The following is a 27,003-nucleotide window of genomic DNA, read 5'->3' as shown; positions in this document are numbered from 1 at the left end:
ACCAGGGAAGAAAACTGCTTAAAAGACTACAATTTCAAAACTGTGACTTCAGGTAAAACCTTGGGGCCCACTTTTTAATGAAGGTGTTTGCTATTTCCAAGAGGAGGTCGGTAGGCCACTGAAGGAGCAAACAGGCAAGTGAAGTCTTAAACATATAGCCATTTTCAGGCGCCAGGCCCTTGGAGGGGCAGGACTGGTTCCCAGAATGTACACCCAAGTGGACTTCTAAGTCTTTCCAGGAAGCTGGATCGTAACTCAACAAAGCAGGGCCCCTCAGAAGATGCTCAGAGGTGGTTTACAGTAACATATAAGAATAATTTCAGATTTTTTTTTTTAAACACGGGGTTTCTTTTTTTTCTTTTTTGGCTGTGCTGGGTCTTTGCTGATGCATGGGCTTTTTTCTAGTTGTGGCGAGCAGAGGCTACTCTCCGGTGGTGGTGCACAAGCTTCTTGTTGCAGCGGCTTCCCATGTTGCAGAGCACGGGCCCTATGGCACACGGGCTTCAGCAGCTGCAGCTCCTGGGCTCTAGAGGGCAGGCCCAACAGTTGTGGCGCATAGGGTTAATCCCCATGGCATGTGGGGATCTTCCAGATCTGGGATCAAACCCATGCCTTCTGCATTGGCTGGCAAATCCTTTACCACTGAGCCACCAGGGAACTCCCTTAAATGTAGTTTTACAACATACCCCAAGGCTAAATAAATTATTTATACCGTAAGCAATTATCTGATATTTAGGATTACTGCTTTTGAGCTGAAGACTTGTTGACTATACTACAAATATTTAAATCACTTAAATAATGCAGTTACGTGAGACTTATTACCATAGCTTTTCATGAGGCAAGTGTATGCTTCTTCCTTGTCAATTAATTCAGGAATCAATTCTAACAAAGACTTCATAACTGGTGCCTAGGAAATTAAATATAGGTAACATCACCACAACTCAAAAGAACAGTGAAATATGACAGATATATGGACATTGTATCATAGAAATTAACAATAATACAGTAGAACTGCCTACTCAATTTAATGGACTATTCCCTTTTGTATCTCTTAGTATAGTCAGCCCCTCTGGAACCTGTGGGTTCCAAGTCTCTGGATTTAACCAACCCTGGACGAAAAATATTCAGGAAAAAAAAATTCTAGAAAGTCCAAAAATGCAAATGTTGAATTTTCTGGGTGCCAGCAAATAGAATTTACACTGTATTAGGTATTGTCAGTAATCTAGGGATGATTTAACATTTACAGGTAATGAGTGGTAGGTTATATGTAAATATACATCATTTTATATAATCTCATAGAAAGGAAAAAAAGGGCAACTGAATACTTCCTAAATGATGCCTGATGTAACTAAATACATGAGTCAGAGAGAAAAGTGCAATTCGGTAAGTATTTTCCTTTTAAAAAGTGTGTTTATGTGAAAATTAAGAAAAATTAGTTTCCAGAGTTGGAAATAACCTAAATGTTTCATATAAAACAAACATTACAATTGGCGCTCAGTTTAGAACTTCATAATGTGCCCAAATAACCTAAAAACATGGTTTCTGGGGCCCACTCACAGGTAAAATCGAGTCTAAAAGGACAGTTTTGAAATACGCTTTTATTCTTTTTTTTTTTTTAAATAAACATCAATAAGATTTGGTTGTTTCATACACACACACACACTTTTAGTATAAATAAGCTAAAGAGCTCCTCCACCTCACAGTTTCTCCCTGAGTGACCTGACAGGAGGCGCTCTGGAGCAGGCAGCTCCCTCAGGCTCTGCACTCTGAAACTCACCCAGCGACCCAAGCAATGGGATTTGTATCTTACATTCCTAAGGGTCCTTTCTTGGCGCTCAATGCACTGCATGAACCTGTTTTGCATTTCCAATACAACCAAGGAGCCAGAATTGACTTTGCATCAGTATCTTAAAAAAGTAAACAAGTTCAGGCCAGCAAGTGTTCAATCTCTGCAGCATTTTTAGAAAAGGTCCTGAATCAAAAAGCTCTTCTATGATACTCAATACCTTTGAACAAGACTAGCTCATAGCATTATTGCCTTGGCAGCAAGTACAGCACCTTACCTTTCCTGGTCTCTGAGAATTCCTAATACAGAACACCAAGAGAATCGGCATTTGTTCCGCGATTGCACCACACCTCTAAAAATCGAAACATTATTCAGTAAGTGACGGTTTTGATAAACAAGGGGACCAAGGTGAATATTTCCAATTAAGAAAGTTCACAATAATATAGTAATGTATCATTACTAACAGGAAGGCCTAATAGTCAACCAATTTTTTCAAAGCAAAAAAAGAAAACAAGTGCAAGCTCTGCCAAGCTTTTGTGAATGTTGTCCCTGGCACTGCAAGTATAAAGTTTGTTTAAAAAGAAAAGGGAAAAATTAAACTAATGCTTCAACAACCACAGAATAAGGTTTAGGACTGCAAAGAAAGAGGGAAAAAAGAAACACTATGCCTCTCCAATTATACTGCCAAGCATTCACAAGTGAGCTAGGGATCATAAGGTTAATTATACATTTAATAAGGTGTCAGGGAGATAACTGCTCGTTTCTTTATAAAAATTAAAATGTACAAAGCAAGTTCTCTTTAAAGTATAATTACCTACACTTATGCATACAAAAGGACTGATTTCAATCTCTCTATTTTATAAAAGGCTTTCATTGCAACAGACAGCCAGTGCTTGAGAAAGAGACAAAAGTTAAACTCAAAAAAAAAAAAGTTTATATGACAGACCAGATAAATCAAGTGTCTATCCCATCTTAGATGCTATAGTAAAATCAAATATGGCAAGACAATATTTTAGTTTACATTCATCGCAGATGTCATTCTCTTAAGTTTCTAAAAGCACATTGCTCTTTCCAAGCTTTAAAACACTGTCAATACTAAAACGACTAGCATAAAAAGAACTTTGGGGGACACACAGAACATTCACACTATAAACGGATGCTTTCAACATCTGTGAATAAGGTATTCTTCACTACAGTAAGAATCTTTAACTGTTTGGCAAGCAGGTAAAGAATGGGTGAAGGGTTTACCATCTGAAACCACAGCCTACTGAAGGAATAAACGTGCAAAGACGACGCTGCTGCAGCAGCACTTGGCTGCCATAAAGCCCTGTGGACAGGCTGCTGCGGGCACAGGCAGCTCTGAGGGCAGCCATCACATCCCCAGTGCCTCCCACCCTGGGCTACTAAGAGCCTTGATGACCATGGCTCGGAAAAAGCTTGTAAATGAAATACCAAGTGCATCTTTCTAAAGAGCTATTGTAGTAATGTGTCACAGCTGAATGAATACTCAGCTAGACATGCATATACCTGAGTAGGTACACTTAGGTATGTACCATACAAAGATAAAACATGAGACTTTATTCTTTTCAAGATAAAGCTTTTAACACAGAAGGCAAGAAGATAGAACAATGAAAAGATTCCTGAATCCCCATTATAAATTGCCATTTCTGTTTCAAAAAAACATTTTTAAAGGGGGAAAAAAGTAAACAAGAAAATTCTCAAATAATTGGCATTTCTCTCTCTCCAGGAACAAAAGTAAAAAAAGCTTTAGAGGCAGTGCCAACTTATGCTTTTCACAAAACTGTTAACACAGAGAAATTTCTCAGGAACTCCTTTTACAAATGGCTTGGATTCCACTCTCGAACTGGATGGCCTTTCAGGATCACAAGCAGGTGAGTTCACTTTCCCCTCTCTATCTGCTACCTAAGATGTGTCACAGCTAGCAAAAACGTAAGTGAATGTAATACTGTTTACTATCAGAAACTGGTCCCAGGCCTCAATTTGACACAGGGAGTCTACACAAACACAGCCGTTGGCGGGATCACGGTGACTGTTTGACTGCCACCTGCTGGGAAGGGGCTCCCTGGCGGTGCCTGTTTGTGTACATTACCAGTGGCAGCTCCGATCACCCACCGTTCTGTCGGCACTTGGCGCGGCTTTATATTTAGTGCTATTAAAATGGCATGAATGCAGTTGTCTCCTTCCCTGAAGATTGCTAATTTAACTGAGAGTGTGGGCCACAGAGACCTGCATTTGTCATTTAATGTGTCTGTGACACACAGGTGAATAGAAAGCAAATCTGACTCTTAATAAATCTTGAATAAGGCACCAAGAGTGTTTGAGTATTCAAGAGAAGCAGTACTTGAAAAGCAAATATTTCCTACTTTTTGTTTGCAAACTGTGTTGCCATGGTGACGTGTGGTATTTAGAGCGCTAGAGAAATTAAACTAGGAAATCAAAGGAATTGTTTTGCAATACCTATCTGCATGGAAACATTGGTCTTTAAATCATTTCGGCAAAACATGTCTCTTTCCACCCCCATTTAACTCTAAAGACATTTCTAGTCCAATTTGGCATCTTTAAAACCAGCAACCTGTAACATACAATCCAGTCCTTGTCATGTAACCTTGATTTACATTGAATTTAAATGTGCTAGCAGTGCTGCCCTTCACGTCCGGTCTTCCACCACATACCTAACCCTAGTAATTTCTCAGCTGACTTCACACAAGTCACAAAGCCTCACTGCTCCACATGCGATGGGTCATTACCTGTAGGAGAGCTCTGGCATCATCCACCTTGCCTGAATCCACAAGCTGAAGGAAAAGATCAGTTACAGGTTTGTAAACTGCAAACTGATTGGCCAATCTCTCCGCCATGATGCTTACTGAAAAAAAAAAAAAAAAAAAAAGACAAGTAAGAAAAATCTTTCATTTAAACAACGGTATAACTAACTCACCAAAGATAGTCAGTCCACACAGGCTAGAGAAAGTGCTTCTTTGCTCTTCGACCAGAAGAGCTAACTTACTCTTTTCAAGTGCTGGTTCCAACTGTCCCTCTATGACTTTTCGGAATAAGTATGCCAAGCCAAAGTACTGAGGGTCCACAGTTTGGTTCTCTGAAGTAAGCATATTTTCAATGCTTTCTATTGCAACATCTATGTTATTACTATAAAAGAAAGTAAAATAAATTATAAAGAAATATTTGCTTTTATATTAACATTGCAGGCAGTTTCAGTACAGGTAATTTAGTATTTACACATGCAAGCACTTTAGGGGAAAAAAAAGACAATGTATTTATAATTAACCAGATAAAAAACATTATACAAGTTGAACCAAATTACATTTACGTGGCAAAGGCAATCACTGGGTGCTTTATGGTGCAACAAACAACTGAAGTAGCTGCTTATTTTAAAACACTGGTCTAGAGAAAAAAACAAACAACTATATAGAGAAGAATTAAAGACGGTAACTTAAAAAATTATTGTATTTCAAAGTTTTGTTTTTGCAGCTGTTTGGATATAAAATGAAATCTTTTATAACTTTGGCATTATAATCTACAACTGGTCACTACTGCAGGAAGTAATAAAGATAATGTTAATCTCAGGATTCTTAAAAATGCTGATAATGTCTGCAAAAGGTACATTTTCACGTCTCTCAACCCACAGTCACAACAATTTGTTCTTGTCAGGTGATATACAACATTCGAAAAATATTCAATTTATATCAAAGTTCTCTGAACAAAGTATCTTCATACTTCATTCTTAAAAAATTAATTACATGGCCTTATTAAACAACTTATGATGAAAATTATCTTTCTGACTAACTTTTTGGCTAAGGTGCTCTTTAACTGATACTTTACCGTTATGGTATGGTACTCCAAATCCAAATAATCAATTTTATGTTGGAATTATCACCTGAAACAAGAATTCTCTAAAAATGAACCCCATTACAATCAATTTTTCTTAAGGGTTTTAGTTAGGGAATTATTTAATAGTCAATTATATTTGATAGTTAATAAAAACATCTCCATATCATATAAAACTCTGATTATATGGTAACATTTAAAATTCATCCGGATCTTTCTTGAATAATTTTCTGGAATCTCCTAACTTAAAATAATAATCACATTTTCTTACTAAAAGGAAAGTTAGAAGTTCTATATGGGTAAACAGTTTTAAAAGGGGGAAAAACCAAACAACTTCTGTCCAAAGAAAGGAAAAAACAAAAACCCCGTAAAAGCCAAAAAGACATTTTAGTATCACAACCCATTACATGTATGTAAGAGTAATTGCTAACGAACATTTTTTTCCCTAAAAGCATGAAGAATGTCAATTTCATAATTACCAACATGAATCTTTAACTTCACCAGTGAGGCTAATAAAAACCAAGTTCTTATTTATTTCTAGAATAGTGATTCTCAATAAGGAATCTAGAAATGGGGATAAGAGAATCACCTGTAAATACCTCCCTTTGTGTGGGTGTGTGTTGACACGGGTGGATGAACAGGAGAGTGGACAAAATAGAAAGGCGTGTTTTTCACAAGCTTGTTGGGCCCCCCATTTCATGGTGTTCTGGCAGAGTGTCACCTCCAAGTGTTGCTGACATTCAAATGAACTCATTTTTCAGTTTCGTAAAGAAGTGTTTCAACAAGGGCCTGGCATGTATGAATGAGAAAAGTTATCAACTGTGGGGCAAATTTTATGAATTTGAAAACTTTGATCAGTTGTTTACGATTTAATTTACAGCTAAAACATATTTTGCAACACAAAATTATTCCCTGACAATTATAAAATAGGCAGCAACTGGCATCACTATTTTCTCTACAGTTGATACGGTTTCTAATAGCCTGCCTAGTTTTTAAAAGGTGGTATTTGAGATAACGTTCTTTCCAGTGTGTACAGTGAAAGAAAAGCAAGTTTGAAGATACTCACTTCTTTATTTGTGCTAAAGCAATGTTATTGATGAAAACCATACGGGAAAGTCCAATTGAGTCCTCGAGTCCATTTACCAACTTCTGAATGTCATGTATGCTTTCTGTATCACCCTTCAAAGCACAGGCCTGAATAAGGCGGGTCACTGCTAATCGAGAAGGTATCTGGTCCAGATCTAAGGCTGTTTTTAGTGTTGTCAGAGCATCTATAACAGAAAAGCAGGCGACAGTTTTTCTTATATGAAATGTACTGACAATGCATTTTGAGAACTAGCTTTTAAATATGAGCACCAAATGACTATACACAAAAAGCTATGAATACTTTTATTCTACATTATAGAAAATATTAATATTTATGTGAAGCCTGAAAAAAAATTATTTATTTGACTATATCAGAGACCAGAAAAATGTCTTCTTTAAGTCACACAGAAATGCAAATGTTACTGATAGAAAGCAGGTTCCATTCAGGGACAACATTTAGTGACTAATTTTGAGGAAGTTGACAAGTTTAGAGAAATATAAATAAGGAAGAATTTTAAAAATTAAAGACTTTCCAAAACTACGTAACTTTTACCTGCATTCATACTTCCCCAGATTTTATTACATGCAAAAGATTCATGATTATCAAAATCTTCTAATATCCCAAAGATTCTTTCTTGAAAACAGTATCTCTTTCTAATCCAAAAAGGTTTGATCATCCAAGATGAACAGCCTACCTGGAACATTCAGCTCACACAGAGACAAATTTATTTTACATGATTAAATACCATGCAGATATTTTCTTGCACTGATTTTTCAGAGAAAAGAAAGCTCATCAGGTTCCCAGAGAGACTCTCCACGGGAGTTTGTTTTTTTAATATCAAACTTACAAGTATTTGATTATGGATAAATATGGAATATCCTTCTGAGTTACTGACTTAAGCGCAAGAGTAGCAAAATCATTAAACTAAATACAGTGGTGGACTGGAGGGAACATGTAACACTTGACAATCACTGCTACCAAAGAAAACTTCATGGCTCTCTAGCAATTAAGGCAATGCAACCTACACAAAACTAAGACTCTCAAAGCAGCTTTCCAAATAAGAACAGTCCATCATTAACAGAAGAACAGGGAAAGGGTAATAATTAAACACGCTATTAAAAGTGATACAAAAAAGACATCACGAATTTAGTATTTATTACTGAATAAAAAATTTATTATTACTCCAAATCTATACTTTAAATGAGTGATTCTTAAATGGGGAAAAGGGAAAAAAAGGTTAAAAGGTATATTCAGTAAAATTTTACATATGAACATATAGGAAATAAAAAATTTTATCTATAGAAAATAGGCTTGATAAAATCTTCTTAACTGCTGGTCATACACAGATAATCAACTTTGGAATATTCATATTAGCCAGCAATACTGTCAGCTAAGAAGGATCTTCCTACAAGCAGATCAAATAACAATTACGATAATCATGTTGAAGATAGTAACTAGCATTTATCAAGCTTTTACTACGTGTGTTGAGCACTTTCTACACTCCAGACACAGATTAAGCAGTCACACAACTAACCTTCTGAGGTACCAAATTTATATGAGGGAAACTAAGGTACAGATAATTTAACAACTTAACCACACTGGAGCTTGCATCTACAGGCCAATGTGTGTGTCAAAGAGTGAAGGATCGAAAACAGATCACCTATGTCTACCCAAAGGAAGCAGGGGACCTTGGAACTGAAATCATATTCCCATACAGAATTTGCCTCTGTACAATTCATGACTTATGAGACATCAAAAGTGGTTCCCACCCACACCGTCCGCCCCGAGTAATACTCATTATATGGCCAAGTTGTGATGTATCAGCTATTAATATTCCACAACAGCATAAGCTAGTTAAATTAGATTAAGAACAGAATTGGCTTTATTTTTCTTCCTGCTTTAGATGGAACTGAGAAAAAGAAACCTGAATTTTTTTTTTTTTAATTGGGAGCTCTAGTCAGCCATGGGGCACAAACAGGGTAATATGGATAGTGCCAATACCATCTTGCCCTTGACAACGACCACTGGAGGTTACTAGTCGGTGGGAGGCATGGAAAGCGGGCTCATGACTTCTGCTCTCAATCAGTCTCCAATGAACAGATGAAAACAGATGTGAAATTAGATCAGTTTCTTGTTGTTTTCACAGGATAACCTAACATACAAGTAGGGTAGCAGTCAATTAAACAATGATCAGATTCAGCTCAAAAAGCAACCTCTTGAAATTAAAAAATCATGTAGACATGATCTTCATGTCTACAGAAATATAAGCGTTTCACAAAAATGAGCTTATTGATATGAGAAGCAATTTTAATTTTTTGATGCTTTAAAACTGTTTATCAGGGACTTTCCTGGTGGTCCAGTGGTTAAGACTCCACACTCCCACTGCAGCAGGCATGGGGTTTGATCCCTGGTTGGGAACTTAAGAGTCCACATGCTGGGTGTAATGGCCAAAAAAATAAAATAAAAATACAAGAAGTAGAAAAAATTTGTTTATCATTTCTGCATTTAAAAAGCAACTTGCCCAAAAGCCTTTGCTACTGAAAGTGAAAGCTTTTGAAGTTTTAATAGCAAACCTTACAACACTCTGTTATGACTAAAGGCTGCGCTGTTTAATGTGCTGGTCCTGCCTACAGAATACTGAAGCAGCACTTCTGCGAAGGCAGAAATCATCACTTACATACTCAGTCCTCACTAATTAGGAAGACATCCATTGTCTAATATCTCTAGGCATTACAGGTAACATTAAAGCTGCACAATTAGCAACTTTCAGAGATGTAAAATTCTATTATAAGCATGCAAGTGAGGAATAACACCATTCTCACAGACTGAAGAAAAAACTAGGTACTATACATATTCAACAGTTAAAAAGCTGTTTCAACCTTCCTTAAAGAGTTCCTAAGTAGGTTTTGTTACATCGGCAAAAACTGTGGTGTTACTGTATTGACTAAAATTCAAATGTAAAATTAAATATGAACAGATGCTTATCTAAATTTAAAAGAATCATCATTCTTCCCCCTTGGGAGCTCATTCATAAGCCCATCCCATCCATATCCATCCCTCTGCAAACCCATAAACAGCCTCTTGCCAAGCAAACGGCCCCATGTCCCAATCCTCCCCAAAGTCATCCCCAATTTCTCTGGTGTTATCCTCTTAATATTCATTTAAAAACTCCAAACTCCAAATAAACATGGTATCTTACTGCTGTTGGTATTATGAACTATTAAAAAAGTATTAGATTAAGTTTTAAAAATCAATATCATAATCATTTGGTGCACAATCCCACACATTTAACACTCAATTTAACTCATTTGCTATCTCACACACAACCAACACAATACGCAAGAAACAACTGCTGGAATTGTTTCAGATGCTCTAAAGTATGTTAATTTCCAAAGCAAAAAATGACTTGTGCTGTGAATTTTAACGCACTTGAAAGCCTGTACTTTCTCTCGTTCTGGAACACAAATTTTGCATGTCTGAAGAGCTGTGATTCATCTTAAGAAAACCCATCTTGTGTTAAATGGAATGGAAACTGGACTAAGTGGTCAAATGACAAGTACATTCATATTCAAGCTGTATTATAAATGCATGTACAGTAATTTACGTCTCTCAGCTACCACAAAAGGCTCTTGATAAGCAGGTAATTTGCTAAATGGACTCCTTTATCCAAGTATTCGAAGGGCGTTACAAGAAAAATCTGCAGAGGCATTAATGTGACGTAAAGGTCAAGCATTGTGACATACCTTTCAAATAATCCCGCCTAACTTGCGTTATGATGAGGAGGCTGTTGGCAGCATCGTTCAGTGTGAAGCCCTTGATGTGGGTCTCAGCGCTAAAAGAAGCAGACATTTAGAAAGGAATTACTGACATGCTTCTGATACGATAATAAATGGTTGAGCACCAAGGTGAAATTATAAAAACTACTGTTCGTATGTTAAAAATATTGCTGCAAAATATCGACCTGGAGACAGCTTTTGTGTTATCCTGTCAATGGTTATAGAAGGATAATTTTTTTTTGCATTCTGACAGATGACAAAGTTGGAAATGAGCAACAAAAGAAACAAAGTACAAGATTTTTTTTAAACAATCGGTTCAGATTCTTGAATGCTGACATATTAGATGACTAAAATAACTGCATGCCCTGCATTGTTCTGCTGTATCCTAAGCGGGATACTTTTTCCTTTTTTCCCTACACTCACCGTAATTTATAAAATGTAAAACTAGTCTTTCAGCAACAAAAATGAGCATTTATTTTCAGCACTTTATATTTTAAATATAAACTAAAGCATATTACTAACACCATCTCATTCAGTTGATTAATTTTCAAATTTCTGTCATCTACACACATAAAGGTGAACCTACTGCAGAACTAAACCCACGGTTACAGTAAAATGTAAAATTTCACACAATCTTGTCCCAGCCTTAAATTTGTAATCCCCCAACTTTTTAAAACTCAAGAGCAAAAACTTGCTTATGACTAAAACCTACATGATTTATTAAAAAGAAGGAAAAAAACCCTAGCCAGAGATGAGCTGTTTGCTACACTGTGTATCACCTGTATTGAAATTTCAGCATCCTTAATGCCCCTGGGGTTCATCTCCTGATTAGGAAATCTCCAAAGGTCAGAAGGAGCAAAAGCAATTGCTGCCATTCGCCTTCTCAAGCTCAGTGATGGTCTGGCTGCTAACAACCTTGGCCTGCCGACATGACCATCTAAGCTGAGCAGATTGCGAGAAAAGCAGGGTCACTGCTAAATTATTCTCATCAATCCCAAGAAAATCCTCCCAAACACCGTGATGTGCCCATCCTCTCAGTCACTTCCAGCCTCTGGGGATCCCCCCTGCAGTTCCCGGGTGCAGGATTTTCTTATTCCCCCGACGATCCTCTTAATCCCACCAAAGCACCCACTGCTCAGTTCGACTTGTTTCCTTTGTCCCATCTGTCAAAGCTCTTAAGTCAACAACTCGTGCATGAGACTTTAAACTGCAGAAAATAAAGGATTTACGTTCTCAATCTCTAGCATGATTAAATAAACAAGGAGACACTATTAAAATTAACCTCACTTCTTATGCCCACATTATTAAATGTATTATATGATACTTACTTGAAAATATTAACTAAAAGTCATTAAAACCACAAGGCAACCAAACTTCTGACACCACACTTGATGTCAAACCTTTTGAAAATCTCAAAACACAGAATATTCTTCTTTTAACAATTTCTTCCTATCTCAAGAAGGTATGTATTCAATACAAATTCGAAATTGAGGATAAAGAGGAAGAAAACTCTCCCCAGGTCTATTATATGCTGAATACATACACGTTTTACATACAGAAACTGACCAATCACAACCAAAATGTTTCAAACTGACAAAGGGAGAAAAGCTATACTGGTAACTTTGCGATGGATTCACTAATACAATAAAATAGGAGAAGCTTACTTCTGATTCTTAATTTTGATCTTTCCTTTTGGAAAAAAAATCGAGTACAGAGATGTCAGATCAAACTTACTGTGATGATGAGAATATTTTTTATTCATGTCGCCCAACAGGGTAGCCACAAGCTACATGGTGGCTACCTGGCTACTGTGGTGGAGAAATGGAAACTTTAACTATATTTAATTTTAGTAATTTAAGTGGGCAGTTATAGCTACTGGCTACTGGATTGGACAGCACAGAATTCTAGACATTTTCATTTTTAGAGCTGCCAAAATAAAGGAAAAAAAATCACAGAGAGAAAGGGATATCAATCTTTTAACTTACAATCAACTGCAAAAGTTAATCTGTCTTAACCAAAGAAGATAATATGACAGGGAAAGTTTCATCTTAGAGATTTCAAAGCAATGACTGGTCTATGGATTGTACTTACATAACATGCACATGGGGCATTAGGCAGTGATCAGAATTTATCTTACTTCGGATAACAAAAACTGGCCAATCCAGTAAAAAGCATCAGTGATTGATTTAACATTATTTTTAGACAGAATAAATAAGCTAGTAGGAACAAAAGAAAATAAAGTGCTAGTCTCCAAAGATAAAGCAGAGTTATCACCACACGATTCTCAAATTTCATAACTATACAGTTCAGTGTTAACAAAGATTTAAAATAACAATTTATATAACCCTTACTGTTTTATGAATAACTAGCTCTCCTCCCCTGAAAAAATTCACTATACCTAAATTTTTTTTTTGAAAGATGAAGAAATGTATTTCTAACTAAAAATGAAAGAACATCATTCTTTCAAAAATTTTAAAGGCATTTGTTACTTTTGAGCTTTCATTACTTGTTGGGGAGGTTAAATAACCTTCTTAACAAAACTGAAGAAATCTCATTAGTAAGCAGTCAAGTGAATCTGTAACACATTAGAGACACCAAAGGTACAGCAAAAACAACGACTGCATTAGTTCAAAGGGGAAACAACGGCTCGTAAGAACGAACAAGTGGCATCACGTAGGAAACTATAACAGGCTGCTATTTATGGAGAAAAGTGAGAGTAACAGTGCCAGAAAAATCCTAGGGGTACAGCCACCAGCTACAGTGGCTCATTTGGTCATACCGTATTAAAATAATGATGGCTCTAGAAAAAAAAAGCAACAATTATTTTTCATTCTGTTCACTGATGCAGAGCTGGAAGTGGAAAAGATGACCTAGTGGAATGTTGGTAATAAACCAGGAAACCAATCGAGGGAAGTTACAGGACATTCCCTTGGTAACAGAGAACTGGAACTCCAACTTCCACTTCTGAATTCCCAGTCCAGAGGTATTTTCAAAATTACTCAATGCAGGTCTAACCCATGATACAATTCTTACCATTATTCATAGTTAGACACAACATTTTATTGGTTCAAGGAAAAGGATGTGCGCAGATTCCTAGATTAAGTGCCTCTGGGCATTCGAAAGCTTTGCACCTAGGATTCTCTTTGGCTCACACAACTACATGGGGAAGCCATCTACAAAACACTCCCCAAACAGTAACACAGCGAGGATGAAAGTGACCTCAGGAGTACAGCAAGGCTTCGTGAAGATCGAGAGAGGGACGGGAGGAGAGAAGATAAACCTACATTTTACAGGCTGTGGACATAAGTGGAAATAGATGGGTTGTGCTTATAACCACCTTCTAGGTAAACAGCTTTCACACTTGTTTGATGGAGATTCTCCGTCAGACATAGTAAACAATGATGTGTTAACACTACAAACCAGCACACTTATATACATACACACATATAACAGAGAGCAAACGTTCACAAAGTATCTTTACTACATGGAGTGCTTTGATGTTTTCTACCGGAGTGGGTTGCCATTGCCTTCTCCATTCATTAAAAAAGATGTTGATTCTGCCCCATTGAATAAAATTAATCATTTACTAACTGGTTACAAATACATTTGAAAAATGATTCTAGAACAGGGGACTTGAATAAGAGGTATGCACACTGTGAGAATGCTCTAGGGTGAGGCAAGAAAACGCTTGCTTCTATTTTTAAATCTTATCCTCTGAAAAATTTCTAATTTTGGAATATGTTTTATAACATACTTACATATCATACAGTAGTGGAGCTCACTGAGAATGGTATGTGATCAAAATGTTTAAGACACAAGATTCCTGAATCAGCTGGGATGTCTAGTAAAATGCAGATTCTTGGGCCCTACCGTAGATCAGCTGAGTCAGAACTTCTGGGGTGGGTGGAGAGGAACCTGTGCTACCAGAATGTGAGGTTCACCATTCAAGAAGAAGCCAAATTAAAATGAAAGAATTATAATCTGTGCTTTGGGGAAGTACTGGTCCTTGTGGCCAACCTCACGATTAAAAGACTTTTGAAAAAGTTTTGTTTCCATCTCCTCAGATAATCTCAACACAAAATTCTCAATATCCAATTCTCAACACAAAATGTCCCTCTTTTTTTCCTGCTGTCCCTTCCTCCCAAATCCCTGTTGCCTCAAAAATACCTTTGATAATTGAGCATAGTGTTTAGTCAATACTTTTTTGAGAAAAGTAGGGAAAAAATCTGCACCTCCTGGATGACTTCAATGGTTGTAGATGACAGGATGCTGTTCAATGTCAAATTTTTCAAGTCACTAATTGAGCATATACTGAGTATTCCTGAGACAGATAATTTAATTATTAACAGCAACTGAGTAAACACACAAATGAGACATAATTCATTCAGAATCTAAACTTAAGTCTTAGTGTGACTTAAGATATACAAATGATTCAAGATCATAGATATATATGATATATGGATATATCCATATATGAGCACTTATATGTACATATCATGAATATATATATATATACATGGCATGTGTGTATATACAGAGATATAGATATATTTCCATAGACAAGTACAATCACACACAACATATTTTTCAAAATGCATCAAAACATGAACAGTAAATATGGCCCTATGGTGCATAACTTTAACATAACACTGATGTTAACATCAGGTTTTCCAGTGAACTCCAAGAATGGCAAAGAACCGTCTTCTATTCAGGATTCTGATATTCCAAAAGTGCTGCAACTTAAAAATTTTGAAGGTCAAAAATTAGCCAGGAAACATCATTTCAAAACTTATAATACACTAGGAAAATACTGACTTTTGCCATTGAAAAATAAAGCTACTGACTCATTAACAGGTCAGGTCTACATTCCAGAGCACGTAACCTTGATCCACTCCTTTTCCTTAACTTCTGAAGTTACCTCCTTGGGAATAAGACAACTGAGTCAGTTAACTAACACATCAGGGAAGAAAGCTTTACTTTTGTTCTGATTTTATAAGTATTGTACTCTAGGGAACTAGTCAGAGAGATAAAACCATTACCACTTACACCACAAACAGGTTACAAAACAAGAAGGGACAGAGAAAAGGCATTTAAAATGTGCTGAGTACCATATATTTTTTCCTACCTTACCCTATGTCTTTCAATGCCTAGAAGAAACAATTAATGTAAGATTTATTATCATTTCATTACAGAGAAGAAAAACTGAGGTTCAGAGATAGGAACAAATTTTCCAAAGGGCTTTCAAGTACGATTCAAAGGCTTGCCTAAGTTCAAAACCCTTGATGCCTTCACATATTAGGCTGTTTCCACCATAAAAGGTACACAGATCAAGCTGCTAAACAAGAAATAAAACAGACACCTATAAAACAAAACAGAACCCTCCCCCCGAAAAACCAGACTACTTTTCTATCTATGAATAACATACATGAGTTGTGAGGTTCTGTAAGGTAAAATAAAACATACTGCAGTGTGCAAGACAAATAAAAGTTTTATCTTTTGTAGTTTAAAAACCCCCTTAAAATTAGAAAACCATTTCATATAATTTCTATGGGCAGTTGAAGACAATTAGGCAACCGTTACTATAATACATCATTAGAAAAATCCTAATGATAGGTTTCTCTTTTTTGAGTGTGAAGTTTAATAAATGAACTGATACTTACAAATCTTTCACTTGCATTGCTTGCGTAGAGTTATCCTTCATCAAAAGTAAGTTTATAAGCCTGGCATAAGTTTCATTGTCAAACACAATGTTTTGCTTTTTTGCTGTCAGGAAAATATTAAATGCATCTATGAAGGAAAACAAAAAATGAGATGACATTATTCTGAAATGGCAAAAAGGAGGGGGAAAAGCCCTGAAGCAAAGCCCCAACCCCTCATATTTCTGCTTCTTTTAATATTCACCCAGTATATCAGTCCACAGAGAGACACACTGACCAAGTAAGCAGATGGTATCACTGTTCTAATATTTTAAAAAGTAAGGGACAGTTTTGGAAACTACTACTTAATTCCAGCGGATGGTAATAGAAAGGGCTTCCTTTTACAATGATTTTTTCATACTAGCTCTCTAAAGTCAATAAATTATTTTCATGCCAATAAAAACAGAACACAGCTCTTCTGAATTTGTTTGTCAAAAGATCCCAGTTTCAAAATAAACTGTAAAATGTGTGTTAAAGTCCAAATAAACCAGGGGTATAATTTAGATTGAGGGGAGCAAAAGATTCATTTTAAAGCAATCTTTAATCTATAAGTGGGTGGTTACTATGGTTAACATTTCAACACAATAGCATTAAAGTGAATATAGCCTATAATTCTAAAATTAGGAGATCAAATTATTTGGCTACGACAGGACTTATACAAAAACATACAATTTTCCAATATACAGATATCTAACAAGTAAACTAAGCAACATTTGTTTGACTGATTAACAGTTTTATTTCACTTGTTCACAATAACTGTCAGTGAATGAAAAGATGTTACCAAAAGAGAAGTAACTACACTTTTCAGTCATTTACTTTTCTGAAATAAAATTGCCTGGCTATAAACATCCAACTGAAACTATAATCCACACTCTGTTGTGTATAAACAAGTCACAAAAAAGGTGGGGCATAACTGAACTATCACTCAAGACCTTTTATGGATATAAAGCTCCATGTAAAGAAATACAGAACACATAACTAGGAATGAACATGATATTAAAGCTCAGAAGAATATTCTGCGCTACTCTAGACGTTTCTAAACAAGCAGGAAAAAAAAGAAAACCCAAGCAGAAATTATGCCTGTGTTTACAAGTTATGGGAGCGTGAACTAGCCCTTCAATTAAACTGAAGAGACAATATCAAAAACTTAACCTTTCAAGTTAAATTCTGAGAAAACAAGAAAAAAGATATGACACTAATATTTGCATCTTAACTAAAAGACAGACTCTATCATTCAGTATACAATGAATATATTTTTCTTTAAAGGAAGCTTAGAAATTATGATGTATTGTAATTACTGGCTACATGCCAACAAACATATACAACAGGGTCACTACTTTGCTAAGTGAATATTTACAGTAAGTACAGTCTGAGTATTTAAGATCAACAACGTAATATAGAAAAGCTTACTAGTTGTTTTCTAAAATTGTAGTCTTGAATTCAGTTTTCAAAGTACTCACATTTTGCCAAGCATTTCTACACAGAAATAACTAAAACCTCTTGAATTAACAGAATGAAACCAACTAGATAAATGCATATGGTATATTAAAACTACAGCAGGGGTGTATCTTTATATTTATAATGCATTATATTTAGTTAACTGGTTAGATGTTTTTACTTAAATAAAAACAACAACTAAAAAAAGGGAATATATGGAGTTCTGGAATCTTAAAATAGGAAGTATACACTAACTGTATATTCATTTCAGTTAAACCAAAATTTTATTAGAATATTTAAACAGAATCGATAATAATGAACTTTAGGTTTAAGAGATACATGGCGAAAGACTCAAGGATGTATTAGACTGAATACGCAGCAAAAGAAAGTAACTCAGAAAGAATAAAGTTATTCTGCAGGATTGAGAAAGCTTAGAAGTTTAGCTTAATTCCTACTTCAGACACAAAATCTGTCACGAAATTTCTAGTTAAGAAATCAAGAAGGAAACGGCAACCCACTCCCATATCCTTGCGTGGGAAATCCCATGGGGAGTCTAGTGTGCAACAGTCCATGAAGTACAACAGGGCTGGACACAGCTTAGAGGCTAAACAACAAATGGCAGTTCTAGCCAATGTATGAGAGCAAAAACTTGTAAGGAATTGGGGACTGGGGCTGAAACCAAAATCCTAGTGTTTACAGATGTGAATGTCTATTTAGAAAAACCAAAATAAACTGCAAGCAAATATTAAAAAAAAAAAAAAAAAGAAATCAAGAGGGAGATATGTTCGTTAGGTTACTCCTTTCTGCCCGTGGACGCCACCCAGAAAGCATCGTTGAAGTCTCCCCGTCTCCACTGCCGTCATGTCTAAGTCAGAGTCTCCCAAAGAGCCTGAACAGCTGCGGAAGCTCTTCATCGGAGGACTGAGCTTTGAGGCACTCTGAGCAATGGGGAACGCTCACAGATTGTGGTAATGAGCGATCCAAACACCAAGTGCTCCAGAGGCTTCGGGTCTGTCACACACAGCACGGTGGAGGAGGTGGATGCAGCCCTGAGTGCAAGGCCACACACGGTGGACGAAGAGCTGTGGAACCAGAGGGCCGTCTCAAGAGAAGATTCTCAAAGACCTGGTGCCCACTAAACTGTGAAAAAGACTTTTGTTGGCGGCATTAAAGAGGACACTGAAGAACATCACCTGAGGGGTTATTTTGAACGGTATGGGAAAACTGAAATGACTGAAATCATGACTGACCGAAGCAGTGGCAAAAAGAGAGGCTTTGCTTTTGTAACCTTTGATGACCATGACCCCGTAGATAAGATTGGTCATTTAGAAATACCACACTGTGAATGGCCGCTACTGTGAAGTGAGAAAAGCCCTCTCTAACCAAGAGATGGCTAATGCTTCATCCAGCCTGAGAGGTCAAAGTGGTCCTGGAAACTTTGGTGGCAGTCATGGAGGAAACTTCAGTGGCCAAGGTGGCTTTGGTGCAGCCAATCGTGGTGGCGGATATGGTGGCAGTGCGGATGGTTACGAGGGATTTGGTAATGATGGAAGCAATTTTGGAGGTGGCGGAAGCTACAGTGATTTTGGCAATTACAACAATCAATCTTAAAATTTTGGACCCATCAAAGGAGGAAACTTTGGAGGCAAAACTTCTGGCCCATATGGTGGTGGAGGCCAATACTTTGCCAAACCACAAAATCGAGGTGGCTATGGTGGTTCTAGCAGTAGCAGTTAACTATGGCAGTGGCAGAAGGTTCTAATTACTGCCAGGAAACAAAGCTTAGCAGGAGAGGAGAGCCAGAGAAGTGACAGGGAAGCTATAGGTTACAACAGATTTGTGAGCTCAGCCAAGCACAGTGGTGGCAGGGCCTAGCTGCTACAAAGAAGACATGTTTTAGACAACACTCACGTGTATGGGCAAAAAACTCGAGGACTATATTTGTGACTAATTATATAACAGGTTATTTTAGTTTCTGTTCTGTGGAAAGTGTAAAGCATTCCAACAACGGGTTTTTTTTTTTTTCCCCCCAACAAAGTGTTTTTCATGTAGATTTTTTTTTTTTGCACCCATGCTGTTGATTGCTAAATGCAATAGTCTGCTCATGCTGCTGAATAAATGTCTTTTTTTTTTTTTTTTTTCCAAAGGTGCTGTGTAAAGTTAGTCTACTCTGAAGCCATTTTGGTAAACTACTCCAACTACTCCAAACTACTTCTAACTCCAGTGTGAAGTTAGAGTTCCTTCAAGGCGATGTCAGGTTCCATTTGAAATTTATTTACAACCTGCTTTGGTGGAAAAGCTACTGTCTTCAGAACCTTGGTGTAGTTGAACTGACAGTTACTTTGTTGTAACCTGGAGTTCACTGTTAAAAGGGTCACCCATGCAAAGTCATGGAGTTTTTTTGGTTATTAACGATTGTTGGCATATCCTATGCAATATATTTAAATTGAATTATGGTACTGATGAAGTTATAGATGGGAATGAAGCTTGTGTATCATCTATTATCACGTGTAATCAATAAAAAGTTTAATACCCTCTTGGAAAAAAAAAGTTAAGAGGTTCTATAAATTTCTAAACTGATGGCTTCCTATGGAAGAGAACTCAAAACTATCAATACTAGAATGAAAACAAATCTGCTGCATAATGGTTAAATTATCATAAAGCATACTTGGAAATCTACATAAAAACTGGAGAAATTAGAGATAACAGAAGCATCCCACAGAGAAAACTTAAGTGAAGAAAACGGAAGCAGTGTATGATCTGGGAAGAGTACAGTGAGGTCTAAATGCAAACATCTAGAATGTGAAAGGCAAGCTTGTATCAAAGGGTTCAAGACCGTCACAGAAATTTTAAAGTGGTCTTAACGGAGCTAGGCACACCTTCTGGAAATATTACCACTGAAAAAACGGAAGAAGAGCAAGAAACGGGTCTCATATCCAGCCGACAACCTTGAGATGTTAGCTTAAAGTCCTAATCGTTTTTTGCTTTCACATAAAATTAAAACATGTAACAAATATATTTGTCAAAAAATTCATGATCATGTTATATTCAAAGTGCAATTTTTGATAAAATGACATCTACTTTAGTTTTCATTATGAAAAATTTCAAGTGTACAGAAAAATATAAGGAATAGTATAATGACCCCCACCATATACCCACTGCCTACATCTAATAAGCAACATGTTTCCTGATCTGTTTAACCTTTAAACACATGGCTCCTGACTTAAATATTTTACGGCTTAAGGCTTAAGTATTTTAAAATGAATTACAGAAATCTTCAGTTTTTTTCATTTCTCAATACTTCATTACTGATCTCAAAATTCAAGGACATCTATAAATCATAAGCTGTTATTCTATCTAATATAAACATGAGAGTGATTCCTTAACTACCTACTACTGAGTCGATATTTAAATTTTCCCAATTGTACCAAAATGTCTTTGTTAACTTAAATGAAAGAAAATAATGAATATATACAATTTAAGTTCCATCTCTTCCTAAGTCACTACTAATTTGCTGGGCTCAGATCCCACGTTGTCAAAAAGGAGACCCCAGTGTACACGTTTACCTTTGTTTCTCCTCCTGTGGCAGGCGTTCAATAGCCCTTGCTGAAGATTAACTTCTACAGGTGAGGGTAATGAAGTCGGGCAATCCTTTTCTTCCTCATACCACAACTTAAAAATAAAATTATTCAGTTAAAGAAAAAGTGGTAAATACAGCAACCTTTTCAACGTAAAGCTGGGTTAATCTATAACCTAAATTTATAATGACAACAGAAATCTGTTATAGTTAAAAACAAATTACCTCGGGTACATCAAATGGAACCTCTTGATTATTGTTCCTAAGGATTTCTGCTAATAACCTTAATGTCTTCTCACGAGGAATAATATTTTCTTCTTGCATTTTATTCCAGACAGCATCAGCTTTTTGCCAGTCATCATTTACTTCTGTAAAAATAAATAGAAACTAATGAACATACTAAACAGAATCCATGAAAATATTTAAAACTTTTTATTTGCTGCTAAAGCAAGTATCCAAAACACTGCCTCCAGGGAAAGGACCAGGGTAATTGTGGACCAAAAGTGAGAAGACTTCTTTCTGTATACCTTTTTGTACCATTTGAAGTTTAAACCATAGAAAGTCCTTACCTATTAAAACATAAGAAAAGAAAAACCACACTTCATTAAAAACTTCTCAACTATGAGCAGTAGACTCTGGAAAGATGACAGGATGCACATATACAGTCCAGTACACAGCTACAATGATTGAAAATGTACAAATGTATGATCTTTGTCAAAAGTGACAAATCGACAAATTTTTCTGCTTAGATAGGGAGAATTCTGTCTCTTCTGTCGACCTTAAGAACTTCTCTGTCAGTGTGTAATATGTTTCTCATAATGTCAACAGATTTAAGTAAGATTACAGGGGGAGAGGAAGGTTATTGGAAAGAAACCAGCAGATTTCCTTCATAACAAAGTATCTAGTTTCTTCTGTGTGATAACCTGGTCTTCACAAATAGCAAAAACTTAAGAATCAAAACTTCATTTTTAAACATTCTATGAATTTTGAAAAAAGAGCAAGTCATTTAAGTTTCTGCCTGTGAAAAGTTAGAGCAAAATATGAAAAACTATGGCACTAAGTTCAATACACCTGTTACACACAAAGGAATATTGTTTTAAAAGTGGCCTTTTGAAAACATGAATCAGAAATATCTCAGTGGTGTACGGCCAGCTCCAGGAAGAGGGTTTGTTTCAGGACACGAATGTTCCAGAAAACATAAGAATGTCTGTTTCTCAAAAATATCAAAATACCAAAACACATGAAATTTTCCTAGATTTCCTCCCACCCTAAAATTGAAAAGCTAGTATGCGTTTTGATAACGGACTCTTCAAAGTAAAAAAACTCAAAGAACAAAAACGAAACCCATTCACACTCCATTAGAAACGTGCAATAAAGAAAAAGAAAACAAGCAGAAAATTTCCTAGGAGTCATACATAGATGGCAGCCCAAGTTTTCATACAGAATATACTAACAGGTGAACCAAACAGTAGAAATTAACCTAAAGTTCAGAGTGATTTTATATATACTTTGATAATAAAATCAGCCTAACAATCAATTTTCAAAGCAAGATTCTCATAAGCTAATTATACTTTTCCTTCATTAAAATGTTTTCATGTAATGTAAAATTCAACAGTAATTTTTCAAGTATGTTTATATAAAACTTTATATACATAAAGGTTATCAAATACACTTTATTTAATTAAATAAAAACAAAAACCCAAGCCCCCAAATCTTTAATTCTGTAGAAAGGGGAAAATGGAGCACTTCTGTTTCATGCCAAAGGGCACTATGGACTGTGGAGGACACAGGCAAAGCTTCCACACATTGGGAACAGAACCGCTAAGGCACTTTTTTTAAGCTAGTAATTGTTATTTCAGATAGTGAAGAGATGGATGAGGTACCATGCTTTCAGACTGGAAGGAGTATAGGAAGATAATTCACTTCAGTAGAACAGGATACAACAGAGAGGCTCCTATTCAAATGGACTAACAGCTTACAACAAGAAAATATTTCAAAATACAGGTGAGAACTATCCAGCATGAAACTGAGATATACGCACTTTCTATCTTGGAAATGTACCTGGATCACAGAATACAGAACAGAAATTTGAGGCAATCAAACTGGTGCCAAAATCTGTAGCCATGCTCTCACCAAGACACAGAAAGGCTAAGCCTTTCATAATATACCCTGGGGGCTTTAAATTCCTTTAACCAGAACAACAACAATCATACTTGTTATCCGAAAAATCAAACAGCCCACAGACTTGGCTGTAACCAGGGAATGGACACTGCCTCAGTAATTCCTTTACTTTCCTGGAACTCATGGTTCCTTCTTTAAAGAACAAGAGCCCTGATGTACTAAATGATCTGAGAACTCTTAAACTATAAAAACCAAGGAATTTTTGACACTGTCAGTGAATTTTACAGGAACACAGCTGTGGGACTTCACTGTGGGGCCATCTGACCAGCATGTAACAAGAGCTGGCACATGGCTCCTATAGTGTTAAACTAGGAGACAAAGATTTCTAGGGTTCAGAGTTTTAATTATAAAGTTGTCAAGTTTTTATGTATTACTGACAGGATGGGGTAATTTCTACATTTCCCATGTGTCGATCACCTGATTATGGTCTCTAAATATCATTCCTCTCTAAAGTAAGGTTTGGACAGGAATTACGCCACATAAGCCGGGATGGTCTTGTTTGGCCTAAATATAACAACCTAATGCATGTTGTTATATATATAAAACAACAAAGACTAACGCAGTATGTCAAATGACACAGGGAGCTGATGTAAAGAGGTTCCCAGTGGCCAAAGACGGGACAATTTGGGCACCAAAAAGAATAATGACTGCAAGGAAATGAAACACAAATATACCAAAAAGTTCATAAACTCATTAAAAACATGTTTAATGATCAACTTAGGAGGTTCCAGGGATACCAGCATTTAAAACTGGTTAACTAAAGGGAGAAAAAGCAAGCATGTATCTTTTCCTACGAATTTATTTCATATTAATAAAATAAGGCACAGAACACAGCACACAAAGCATGTAGAGCATTAAACAATCAAAATAATAATAGGTGTATATATATGCAAAAAAATACACGGATACAAATGTAGAGAGAGCGATTTGGAAGGATGGCCACAGACACGTTAACTCAGGTATTGTGTGGACACAACAACATTTGACGTTTTGCTTTGTATACTACTATACTGGCTCGACCCTTCAGTAATTTAGAATACATTCATGTCGTGTGTGTGTGTAATAATGGAGGAGGGAAGGCCATACAGCATGAAAAAGAAATGTCAGTGGACGTAAGTAAAGAAAATAGCACGTAAATAACACCTTAGGATAAATACTCAGGGTGGTTGTCCTGTCTTCTTTCTCCCCCCAGTGGTGCCATGCAGCACATGGGCTCTTAGTTCCCTGAACAGGGATCGAACCCAGGTCCCCTGCAGTGGGAAGCATGGAGTCACAGCCAGTGGACCACTAGGAAGTCCCATAAATGTTCATGTTTTAAATGTCGGGGTTTTAAGAATAGATTCAAAGAACTTTTATTGCAAAATTATGAATGTAAGGCAGCTCAAGTTTTGGCAAGAGTACTTTACATATACAAAGACTAAATTCTCTTCTTTGTACATGTAAAGAAACTAAGTGTTTTGAATATAATAAAACTGTAAGAAGGAGAAAAAACTGTCCTTTAGAAATAACAGAATATTCCTTATTAGTAATGTTAAAATAATAATATATATGCTGGTGAGGGAGTTGTTTCATTCATGTAATGTTTGTTGCAGGGCTTAGGAGCTAATTTCATAAGACTATCACAGTGGAAAGTCAAAATATATTAGAAAGGAGAGAACTAAAGTTTGAATTATGGCAGATTCCTATAACAGATCACCTATGAACATCATATTATTAAGTAGAAAAGGAAAGCTGGTTTAGTAGAGCTAGTATTTAAAGGAATGAAGAGAGTTACGTTTTTTATTCCTTAATCTCCATTATAGCTATATGGAGGCTGGTGTCACAAAACCATGGAGCAGTGTATCTCTGCCTTGTGCATGCTTCTGCAGTATGCTGTAATTCACAATAAAGTGTGTGTGTGTGTGTGTGTGAAAGGCACTGTTTTAAAATAAACATGCAAAACTGCCCTTTAACAAATACCCCGAAATAATTAAATGAACTCCCTTCAAGGGATAAAATTATATTATGAAAAAGAATGAGTTCATAAAAAATTCCAATACACTGAACAAATTGTTTTCTCAGAAATCCAGTCTGGATTTTTCATGTGTTACAGGGCCACATTCCGTATATCATTCCATACTACATGTTCCTTTTCAAATAAATTGTGCTTTATAAATTATTCAACATATTTAAGTAGTGGTCCAAGTTAGAGGGCAAAAAGGGGGGGGGGGCACACACAGGAGGAGACAGCTTGCTTTTTCTTCAGAAAGTGGTTTAGGGTTACCACAACCACATTATTGATTCATAACATGACAGAAGCTGGGTTAAAAAGTATATACTTCCCTATGATGATTCCTCTGGCTTCCAGTCCCATGAGAGGCTGCTGTCATGCTATCTCACCCTCAGAGGCTCCTCAGCTGAGCAGAGGAGAGTTTCTCAGATTATGGGCTCAAATACAGAGCTGGGAGGGGGTGTCCATCAGAACAGATAGAGGAGATTAAAGAAAACGGTAATAAACCTCAGTTTATTTGTAGGAGTTCCTGCTTATGCCTAAAGGAAATTTTAAGATGAACTTAAAACTTGTTTTTCCTTTCCTTCCTTTTTAGAAAACAATAGCAAAAGGTCAGCTCCAGAGGGAAAAAGTCTGTAAAGCTGGCTGCCTCTCATCCTTCCCTGGATGTACCGCATGTATCCTTGCCGCTGTTCTTTCACCCCAAGGTATTGTCAGTCCTGGTTCAGGTCTAACTCTTCTGAAGAACACCATTTTCTATCTGCAGTGCCGACCTCAACGCTAGCACTGTCGACTTCAGAGATATTTCTGAATGAAAGTCTTCTACGGGATGACTTTAAGGTTGTAAACCCATTTAGATGTATCACTTCAGTATTTTTAGTTTGCAAAAAATTAGAACTTAAGAAAGAAAGAATTCTCTCAAAGTAAGAAAAAGCAGGGGGAGTGGGGAGAATTAGCACTTTAGCACAGGTTATAATCCACTAATTAAGGATTAAATGCCTAAAACCCAAGTTTTAAAATTCTATACATTCAACAACAACCTCAGCATTGGGTGCCAGAATTTGATCATCACGCAAGTGAAAAGTTTTAAGAATTACATGTGAACCATGTGTCAATGTAACCAACGAATGAAATGTAAAATTTACAGCATATTTAATATACACCATCAAGATGTAAGACAAAGCCTCCAGTGATAATAAATGCAAGTTCAAAATGACAAATGAATCACCTTATTCACTGCTGTCTATGTTTGGTAAAGGAAAAAGAAGAATAGATCGAGATCAAATATCTTATGTAGGAAAGGAAGGAAGAAAGGTCACCGACTGTTCCATCGCTCCTCTCTACAAAATACCTTAAGAGACTGCACAGTTCCAGATGTGTAAACTTGCATAAACATACTAGAGAACTGTTTAACAACAGAGACCACAAGTTTCAGAAACCACTTTTAACCCTTAGTGCAAATACAAATTCAGCTTAGGGAAACAATTAAGGTTGTGAACAAAGATTAAGGTATAAAGATGACTAATGTAGTGTTTTATAGGGTGGAAAACTAAAACTTATTCACACGTTTAGCAGTAGGAGACTAGTTGAGTAAACTCTAACATATCTG

At 36.4% G+C, this 27,003-nt stretch overlaps 1 protein-coding gene and 1 pseudogene across 1 annotated transcript in view; one reads left to right on the top strand and one right to left on the bottom strand.

Moving 5' to 3' along the window:
* LRPPRC (leucine rich pentatricopeptide repeat containing) overlaps window positions 1-27,003 on the bottom strand; it is a 100,979-nt gene that overhangs the window by 5,755 nt on the left and 68,221 nt on the right. Inside the window, exons 28-36 of the mRNA XM_015094408.4 lie at window positions 21,449-21,591; window positions 21,213-21,318; window positions 16,174-16,300; window positions 10,481-10,569; window positions 6,717-6,921; window positions 4,812-4,951; window positions 4,555-4,670; window positions 2,064-2,138; window positions 823-907 (exon numbers count right to left, since the gene is read on the bottom strand). Of these exons, the coding sequence (XP_014949894.2) occupies window positions 823-907; window positions 2,064-2,138; window positions 4,555-4,670; window positions 4,812-4,951; window positions 6,717-6,921; window positions 10,481-10,569; window positions 16,174-16,300; window positions 21,213-21,318; window positions 21,449-21,591 (1,086 nt within the window). The remainder of the gene's footprint in view (window positions 1-822; window positions 908-2,063; window positions 2,139-4,554; window positions 4,671-4,811; window positions 4,952-6,716; window positions 6,922-10,480; window positions 10,570-16,173; window positions 16,301-21,212; window positions 21,319-21,448; window positions 21,592-27,003) is intronic.
* Window positions 18,437-19,676, top strand: LOC114113939 (heterogeneous nuclear ribonucleoprotein A1-like; annotated as a pseudogene).

This window comes from Ovis aries, chromosome 3 (genome assembly GCF_016772045.2).
Source record: "Ovis aries strain OAR_USU_Benz2616 breed Rambouillet chromosome 3, ARS-UI_Ramb_v3.0, whole genome shotgun sequence".
NCBI lineage: Eukaryota > Metazoa > Chordata > Mammalia > Artiodactyla > Bovidae > Ovis > Ovis aries.
Note: the sequence above shows the minus strand (reverse complement) of the source record. Positions and strands in the feature narration are given on the sequence as shown.